Source organism: Bos indicus x Bos taurus, chromosome 6 (assembly GCF_003369695.1).
Source record: "Bos indicus x Bos taurus breed Angus x Brahman F1 hybrid chromosome 6, Bos_hybrid_MaternalHap_v2.0, whole genome shotgun sequence".
Taxonomy (NCBI): domain Eukaryota; kingdom Metazoa; phylum Chordata; class Mammalia; order Artiodactyla; family Bovidae; genus Bos; species Bos indicus x Bos taurus.
In genome coordinates this window covers 93,673,823-93,684,244 of record NC_040081.1, presented here as the reverse complement: position 1 = coordinate 93,684,244, position 10,422 = coordinate 93,673,823, and the positions used below count along the sequence as shown (strand labels likewise).

Here is a 10,422-nt window from a genome sequence, read left to right as displayed (position 1 = left end):
TGCCACCACAGAATCTCTCAGATTAACATAAACTTGGCATTGACTCTTTTATTTTCTTCAATTATCCCTCCAAACAAAGAACCTGTAAGAAACAGATCTCTATTAACTGTTTTGCAGCTTTTTATTTGTATTACATTTCCCAGTGAACTCCGGGAGTTGGTGATGGACAGGGAGGCCTGGCATGCTGCGATTCATGGGATCACAAAGAGTCGGACACGACTGAGCGATTGAACTGAACTGAACTGAATATTTTGTTATGGCAGTGGTTTAGGTGATAAGTCATGTCCAACTCTTGGGACCCCATGGACTTTATTTTGCCAGGCTCCTCTGTCCATGGGATTCTCCAGGCAAGAATACTGGAGTGTGTTGCCATTTCCTTCTCCAGGGGATCTTCCGGACCCAGGAATCAAACCCAGGTCTTCTGCATTGCAGACAGATTCTTTACCGACTGAGCTAAGAGGGAAAATTAATACTTTATTATAAAAATTGGCAAACATAGAAAAGTTGAAAGAACCAACATTTTGTCTACCACACAGATTCTACAATTAATATGTTATGATACTTATTTTATTATGTATCTTTTCATTTACCTGTTCTTTTATCTATTCATCAATCTATTATGTTAGATTTCAAAATGAATAACCAATAACCATCCAGCAACCAAAATTAAAATTAACTTATGTTTATGCTAATTAAAGTGAGAACCATAAATAGTGGTGCTCATTAAGTCATTCAATAAGTATTTCTTGAGTTTTTGCTTAGGGTCAGGCACTGTTCTAAATGCTGAAGACAGCCAAAATACCTGCCCTCATTGAACTTATAATTTAGTGGGATTGATAGGGGAAAAATAATAATTAAATGAATGGCTCTCTAAAAATGATTTGTACAAAGGAAGATATGCCAACATAGACAAGTAGTCAAGATTATTCTTAACTTAGACGTTGTAATAAGGTTAGGAAGAATGTTTCCTGTGTCACTATAATATTGTCTAAAAAAGAGCCCATATGTAGCAGCCTCTCATAAGATAGCTGTCATATTACAAATAAATTTTAAATTTTACAGCATGGACATCATTTAAAAGATTTTATATTAAGAAGTAACTGCACTATAGAAGTGGAGAAGGAGAAGGCAACCAACTCCAGTATTCTTGCCTGGAGAATTCCACGGGTAGAGGAGCCTGGCAGGGACCGCAAAGTTTTGGACATGACTAAAGTGACTGAGCATGCACTATTCAAGAGTGACCTTAAAGGTAAATAAATAATAATAGGAAGTCAGTTCATTTAACAACTTTAATTGTAGCGATCTTACATCAAAAGACTTTTTCAAGACATATCTGGTTTGGGGGGACTATTCTAAATAGTATGTCTACCATTACAGGAGTTGCGTTTGTATGAATATGATGCAAAGTGAAGTAATTTCCTAGTAAAGTATAACGTCCTCAGAAATAAGGTTGTGCCAATGATCATTTCAGAGGTGTTTAAATTAAAATGTAGGGAGGCTATTACAGACTAATAATCAAGTTTTTATGTTTTTAATGGAAAAAGAACGGAGTTAGTTTAAGCAAACAGAAAGCATTGCTAGTCAGCTTTGGTTAAATCCACCAATAGTTTATAACCACTCTAAGAAAGTTAAATCAATCTGGTCAACTTTCCTTTCTAAACTAATTTGAGATACTTATTATCTGATTATTTAGTAGCTGTAATTTATTAACAGTAGAACTAGTATGCAAACAAAGTTCTTTACAGACAGAACTGATGACTTTATGTATGTTACTTAAACACAAAATGCTTAAAGTATACCACGCTCAAAAACTAATATGACTGGGATATTTGTGTGTATATACTGAAGTGGTAGGAGAGAGAAAAAGTAGAGAAGAAACTTTGGGTCAAATTTTTTTTTATTGAATGTATTAATCCACATACAGAAGGTCTATTATTGCCAAATATTTAGGAAGAAAAAAATTTAATCTGTTCCATGTGAATTAAAACATTGTATGGTAAATAAGCATACTAGTAAGTGTTGTCTCTACATTTTTGCTTAGAAAAGCTCTGGTTGATTTTTAAAACTTAAAGATATTATCAGGAAAATCTGTGCCACCTTCTGATTATTTCAATCCCCTACCATTCAAATTAAGTCTGGTTGCTAATTTTGTTTTTCTGATTTCCTTAAAAGAGTTTACTTAAAAGAAAAATGTGATCCAGTTAAAATAGTAAAATAACAATATTGCTGCTGATTTTTATGGTATTTTCTATTAGTTCTGCTGGATTCACTAAGAATAAATGAGTTGCATCCTTGAGCTAACTTAAAAGTATAGCCTATGGCACAATGCAAAAAACTGTCATTCATGGATTGAAAGTGACGTTGCTCAGTTGTGTCCGACTGTTTGTGACTATGGATTGTAGCCCCCAGGGTCCTCTGTCAGTGGGATTTTCCAGGCAAGAATACGGGAGTGGGTTGTCATTTTCTTCTCCAGGGGATCTTCCCGATCAAGGGATCGAACTTAGGTCTCCTGCATTGCAGGCAGACTCTCTACCCGCTGAGCCACCAGGGACTGGACATTTCATAAATTTAAATTAACGAACATATAAATATTTATTCACCAACTTTACAATTGATCTGAAACTTTCAGCTTCTATTAAGTGGACTTCCACTCTTGTAATGATGGTGTAATAGAGATTAGATTTATCTTCATTTATCATTTGAAACAATTAAAAATGAATAAAACACTTGAAACAATTCGTATAAGTCAGAAATTACATAACAGCAGTTTATAAGATGCTGACTGCCAGGCCATGAAGGATAGTGATCTCTGAGAGGCAAGAAACAAATAGCATGAATACTATGACTTCCCCAGCCTAGTTACTTAAGAGAAATTTGAGGCCACAGCACTGGGAAGGGAAACCCAGGTGAAGCTCAGTGTTAACTCTGTAGTAAGGAGATACAGCTGAGCATTCAGAGAGACAAAGGCAGCTAGAGTTGCAGGACATGGTACCAGAAAGAAAAGAGTTACACAGGAAGAGCACTCGGGAGACCTTCAGCATGTCCCCTTTGAGTATTCAGTTGAGTATTGATCAGTGCACATGTGTATAAAGAAGCTACATGAGGCCGGGGAAAGACGCATATTAAAAGACTAAAGGCAACAGTATCCAGCATTTACCCATGCCTGGGAATAGGGACTATTTCCACCGGCCAAAAAAATATCATTTTTCATGGGCCTTGGCTCAAGTACCCTGAAGGATCTTATCAGAGGTAAGGGGAATAATTAGTCCCAGATTAAGTACTGTCCTACTCCACCTATTAATAGCAAATCTAAAAGACAGGATTCAAAAGAATCAAACTGTTTCCATGTAACTTAACTGCATCGCAAAACAAAGCTTGAGGCCTATAGGAATACAGACATAACCAGCAAACCAACCAATCCAATCCAAACAATTCACAATGTTTGGCACCTAATCAAAAATTATCAAGCATGCAAAGAAGCAGAAAAATACAAGATATAATGAGGATAAAAATTAATCAGTCAAAATTGAACCAGAACTGACACAGATGTTAGGATTAGCAGAAACTGAAATTAAATTTATTCTAACTGTATTCCATGTGTTCAAAAACCTAAGTAAATATTTTTTAAAATCCAATTGAACTTCTAGTAATGAAAACGACAGCGTGTGAGGTGAAAAATACACTTGATGAATTAGCAGCAGATTAAACAAGAAAAGACTAGTAAATTTGAAAACATAGCGGTGGGAACTCTCTAAAATGAACCACAGAAAGAGAATATAATTATAATAATGAGTAGAGCATCAGTAAACTCTGGAATAACACCAATATATGTCATGGGAGTCCCTAAAGCAGAGAAGAAAGGGAAAATAAAGCATATTTATAGAAATAATGGCCCAAAGTTTTCCAAATTTGATGAAATCCATAATCCATAGACCCAAATAGTTCAATGAGCAGCAAGCACAGAAAATAAGAAAACTATACTAAGTAGTATCATCATAAAACTGACCAAAACCATTGATAAAGAGAAAAAAACTCTTAAAGACAGTAAGAGAAGAACTGTGCTTAGTCACTCAGCTGTGTCCACTCTGCAATGCAGTGGACTGTAGCCTGCCAGGTTCCTCTGTCCATGGGGATTCTCCAAGCAAGAATACTGGAGTGGGTTGCCATTTTCTATTCCAGGGGATCTTCCTGACCTAGCGATAGAATCCGAGTCTCCTGCATTGCAGGCGGATTGTTTACCACCCGAGCTAGGAGGAAGCCCAAATATATTTAGTTGGATCGGTCTTAATTGTGGCCTGCAGCATCTCTCGCTGTGGCCCATGGGCTTCAGACATTTTAAAAATGTTTAACAATGAACTTTACACCTGAAACAACACAAAAGAGGGTGGCGCAACAGTTTCAAGACTCTGAAATTTAAGAAAAAAAAGTAGCTAAGAATTCTATACCCATAGAAAATATCTTTAAATAGTAGATTAAATCCTCTTCAGATATTCAAAAATAATAAAAAATGCATTTCCAACAAACCCACACTACAATAATGAGGGAACTCTTACAGGCAGAAAGAAAATGGCTAACATTAATGTGGATCCATGCAATACAGTGATGAGCACAAGTACAATAATTCTGTGGGTAAATATCTTACTCTTCAAAGTTTAAATCTCCTTAAAAAATAATTGAGAGGCTGGTGGTTGAGCCTGGGCCAAAGGAATCAAGTGAGAAAGGCAGCGCTGGTTTCACTGCAAAGGTATCCTTGAGCAGCGGGCAGTCAATGGCGCCGGCGCCTTATGATGAGCCTGACGCTGTTGACGTCCTGCGTGCCCCTCCCCGACCAACACCTCCATCACCAGGGAAACGAGAAACGGCACCAGAGCAGCTGAGCCGACCCACTAGTTTCATGGCAGCTCCAAAGACAGCAGCTGGGGGTCCGTTGGTGGGGGCTTTGGTCCAGGGTACGGACTACTCTAATTTTATGGTTTTCAATTCAAAAACATCAGAAGTACTTAGTCACCATCGAGTGGAATTAACCCAAGAGGTCCCAAAAGAAGGATGGATAGAACAAGACCCTAAGCAAATTCTTCAGTCTGTTAATGAATGTATAGAGAAAACGTGTGAGAAACTTCAAGAACTGAATATTGATATATCCAACATAAAGGCTATAGGTGTCAGCAATCAGAGGGAAACCACCGTGGTCTGGGACAAATTAACCGGTGAGCCACTCTATAATGCTGTGATGTGGCTTGATGTAAGAACCCAGTCTACTGTTGAGACTCTTAGTAAAAAATTCCAGGAAATAATAACTTCGTCAAGTCCAAGACAGGTCTTCCACTTAGCACTTACTTCAGCGCAGTGAAACTTCGTTGGATTCTTGACAATGTGAGAAAAGCTCAAAAGGCTGTTGAAGAAGGCAGAGCTCTTTTTGGTACTGTTGATTCATGGCTTATCTGGAGTCTGACGGGAGGAGTTGATGGAGGTATCCATTGCACAGATGTAACAAATGCGAGCAGGACGATGCTCTTCAACATCCATTCTTTAGAATGGGATAAAGAGCTGTGTGATTTTTTTGAAATTCCAATGGACATTCTTCCAAATATCTGGAGTTCTTCTGAGATCTATGGACGAGTGAAAACTGGGACCCTGGAAGGTGTGCCAATATCTGGATGCTTGGGGGACCAGTCTGCTGCATTAGTAGGACAAATGTGCTTCCAGGAAGGACAAGCCAAAAACACGTATGGGACAGGCTGCTTCTTACTATGTAATACAGGTCATAAATGCGTGTTTTCTGAATGTGGCCTCCTGACCACAGTGGCTTACAAGCTAGGCAAAAACAAGCCCGTTTTTTATGCACTGGAAGGTTCTGTGGCCATAGGCGGTGCTGTTATTCACTGGCTGAGAGACAATCTTGGAATTATAAAAACCTCAGAAGAAAGTGAAAAACTTGCTAAAGAAGTAGGTACTTCTTATGGCTGCTACTTCATCCCAGCCTTTTCAGGGTTATATGCACCTTATTGGGAGCCCACTGCAAGAGGAATCATCTGTGGGCTCACTCAGTTCACCAATAAGAGTCATATTGCTTTTGCCGCATTGGAAGCTATTTGTTTCCAAACCCGAGAGATTCTGGATGCCATGAACCGTGACTGTGGAATTCCGCTCAGTCATTTGCAGGTGGATGGAGAAATGACGAACAACAAAGTTCTTATGCAACTGCAAGCAGACATTCTGCATATTCCAGTAATAAAAGCCTCCATGCCTGAAACAATGGCACTGGGAGCTGCCATGGCAGCAGGAGCTGCAGAAGGGGTGAACGTCTGGAGCCTGAAACCTGAGGATTTGTCAACCATCATGATGGAACGGTTTGAACCACAGATCAAAGCCACAGAAAGTGAAATTCGTTATTCTACATGGAAGAAAGCTGTGATGAAGTCAATGGGTTGGGTTACAGGTCAGCCTTCTGAAAGTAGTGAAGCTAACAACTTCTCTAGTCTGCCCTTGGGTTTTTTTATAGTGACTAGCATGATAATGTTAATTGGAGCAAGATACATCTCAAGTATATTTTCATAATACCAAGCATGGACTCTCAAGATGTGAGCTTTTCACAAAATGAAATAAATCCAGCAATTCTGCCTTTTAGTGTGATGACGCTATAACAGACTCTAACTTCACTCATTGAACACTTAACTTCATGACTTACAAGAACCCTAGAAGTAGACTTTTGGCTGGAAATAAATAAATTACAGCAGAAAATGCTGCAGAAATATTTGGTGTGTTTTTTAACATCGGCAGTTAAGGTCAGACCAACCACTAGGAGTCAACCCCTCCACTGTCATAAAATCCTACTTCACTCCCTCTAAAATACAGAACACTGAGATTCTGTCTATGGAATTTTTCATCATACATTTTCTAACCTTTAGGACTAGGATTTGGCTCTCTGTGCTACACACACTTGATTAAGAGGTGTAACTACCTTGTTAAAACTGAGGGATATCTTGTTGTAACTGTTGCTGTTTATAATGGATCCCGAAGTCCTCTTTTGCACATATTAGGGAGGCTACAATACCTTTACTGAATGTTTAAGGGAAACATTAGTTTTTATAATAGAAATGTAGCATTCTCATAGCCTAGATATTTTCCTAAAATATATTTGTCAAAATTCTTCAGACATTTTACATGCCTCACCAATTACACTACTTTTCTATGTAGATCATATAGGGAGAAGGGCATGTTTTACTTTTTATTTTCATATCTCCATTTTTATGTACTCTACTTGGTATGTATAACATATATGCTTATATTCTTCATATAGAGAACCCACTGATGAAGTTTATAAGAAGGATAGTCTTATGTGGACCACCACAATAAATATTTTAGGGTAAACATATACACATATATTTAGAGCAACGAATACACATACTATTATCAGTAGAAAGTTTTTTAAATAACTGGTATTTATTATTTTAGTATGTGTTTTATATTGATATAAAACAGTATATTATGGTTTCAACAATATTTCTTACAATTACCTTTTAATTTAATTGCCTTAGCTAGATATATGTCAGAAACAAAAGGGGAAAACTGTGGAATACTACAGTAAGCATTATTTTCTAGCAGAAAAAAACTGATTGTTCAAACAAAACTAATAATACACTACAAGTTAAGCATATATAAAACAAAAATAGCAAGCAAGTTGAAAGTAGATAGATGGAAATGTAAAATATTGTAAGGTTCATATACTATATGGGAAATAGTATATCACTTGAAGTTACACTGTCAATACTCTAAATCCTAAAATAACAAAAGAAAAAATTAAATTTAGTGCATAGGCCAGAACTATAAAAATATTCATTTGACCCAAAGAAGGCAAAAAAGAGATGAAAAAGGAAAAAAGAAAAGATAGAAAAATGAAAAATAATAACAGGAAAATATATTTAAGCCTAACCATAACAATAAGAACATTAAATGTAAATGGTCTAAACACCTCAATTAGAAAGCAAGATTGTCATATAAAGAAGACTCAAATACATACCGCCTCCAAAAAACATACTTCATAAAAAGAGGAACAAAATAGTCAAAAAGAAAAAGGATTTTAAAAACATACCATACTCATATTAATGGAAAGGAAGCTGAAGTGATTATTAATAACAAAGTAAATTTCAAAGCAAAAGTATTACCAGTGATAGACAAACTCATTTGCAGTGATAAAAGATCAATTCACTAAAGATATATAACAATCCTAAATATTTATATACCTAACAAAGCTTCAAAATACATAAAGCAAAATCTGATAGAACTGAAAGAAAAAGTAGATAAATCTACAATTATAGTAAGAGATTTCAATATCTCTTCATCATTTGACAGAACAAGTAGAAAAACCAATGATTTGAACAATACTATAGATTGTTCAAATTTTACTATCAAATAATTTAACTGACATTCATATACCATAACACAGTAAGAGAATACATATTTCATTTCAAGTGCCTATGAAATATTTACCAAGACATATCTTATTTAGGCCATCAACCAATCTTCAATAAATTTAAAAGGATTTCACATAAAGTATGCCGTGTGACAACAATGGAATTATAAATCAATAAAATGTTTTTCTAAATGTCGAAATATTTGGACACTAAGTTGAAAAGTTTTAAACAATCCCCAAGTTGAAAAGATAAAGAAGAAAAATAAAAAATATTTGGGACATAATGAAAATGAAGATACATCATAACAAAATTTGACATATCACTAAAGCAGCACTTAGAAATTTCTAGGACTAAAGGCCTAGAAGAGAGACAAAGTTTCAAATCAGTGACCTCAGCTTCAATCTTAAGAAACTGGAAATAGAATAACAAATTCAATATAAAGTATAAGAAAATAAAATAGGGTACAATAATCAGTGGTATAGAAAATAGAAGGCAGGAGGCACGAGGAGGATCGGAATGAAGAGTGGGCAGAAGCGGGTAGGAAAAATGATTAAAAGAGTCACAAAGCAAAACAGGAAGGAGTGAATATGTTCATTTATTAATTATGGTGACATATAAAAGGTGACTATGTCAAAATTGAGCACTTTAAATATGTGCAGATTATTATACATCAATTATACCTCAAAAAAAGTTTTAATAAAGAAAAATAATCACTTCTGAAGGAATATAACCAAAGTTTGCTCAGTTAGTTGATCTTGGCTGTTTTCTATTAAGCATACTGATGCATCCTCTGCTTCTATAGTCTGCTAATATGGAGTGTGCTACTTCCTGTCTCTAGAAGGTCTATCAGCTTTATTTGAAGTCATTTGTGTGATTAGGCTGGAGAAGTACATGATAATGTCTAGTATCATTTAAACCAAATTAATTTCCCATTTCATTTATCTGTTCATAATTCTCAGTCTGGGACCTGCCGCAAATGACCTTATGAAAAGTCACAAACAAAGACGCCGTAAGAAAATCAGACTAAAAGTCTTCAAACTCAGTATCTCATTCTTCCTCACTTCTGAATGTTATACTCATGTGGTTATCAGCTTTTTTTTAAATACCTTTGGCTTTATAAGTCTCATTTTCATAATTTAACCTATTATGGTATTGATAAATTATAGTACTTTGTCCCAAGGCTATTAAGGAGCTTCTGTATATTCTATCATAAAATTAGCTAATGAATAATTTCTCTATATTGCCACTAAGCAGAACTACATGGTTAAATTATGATGATGGCGTCTCATCACATGCATGTTATGAAACAGCAAGTCATCATTTAATGTCAGGCATATGTGTGAGTGGGAAAGCAGGAGCTCAAACACTAACCAGGAGAATGAAAAACATCTAATTCCGATACTGTTTTCCAAAGGCACAGGTTGTGAGGGCTACCCTGTGGCTCAGTGGTAAAGAATCTGCCTGCCAACATCTAGAGACAGGAAGAACCCCTGGAGGAAGAAATGGCAACCCATTCCAGTAGTCTTGCCTGGAGAACCCCATGGACAGAGGAGCCTGGCAGGCTACAGTCCATGAGTTTTCAAAAGAGTCAGACATGAATTAGAGACTGAACAACAACAACAATTTGTGAATTAAAACAAGGAAGTCATAGCTGAGAGGGGAAAGGTTGGGTAAGGAAGAGAGAAAAGAAACAAAGAAGGCCATGAAGGGAAAGGGGTTTTAAAGGTATCCAAAGAGAAACTTCTTTTGTGGCTCAGAAGGTAAAGAATCTGCCCACAATGCAAGAGACACGGGTTTGAGCCTCGTGCCGGGAAGATCCCCTGGAGAAGGAAGTGGCTACCCTCTCTAGTTATTTTTGCCTGGAAAATCCCATGGTTAGAGGAGCCTGGCGGGCTACAGTCCATGGGTTTGCAAAGAGTTGGACATTACTGAATGACTAACACTTTCAAAGAGAACAAGCTGTACTATTAAATCTAACTGGAGACATTCTGTGTGGTACCCATGTCCA

The 10,422-nt window shown here is 36.5% G+C and overlaps 1 protein-coding gene across 1 annotated transcript; it reads left to right on the top strand.

The window, feature by feature from the left end:
• Positions 1-4,894: 4,894 nt before the first annotated feature.
• On the top strand, positions 4,895-6,634 carry GK2 (glycerol kinase 2). Its single transcript, XM_027545408.1, is given in 2 exon segments — positions 4,895-5,279; positions 5,282-6,634. Coding segments are annotated over 2 exon segments (1,662 nt in total). The 3' UTR covers positions 6,559-6,634.
• Positions 6,635-10,422: the final 3,788 nt, after the last annotated feature.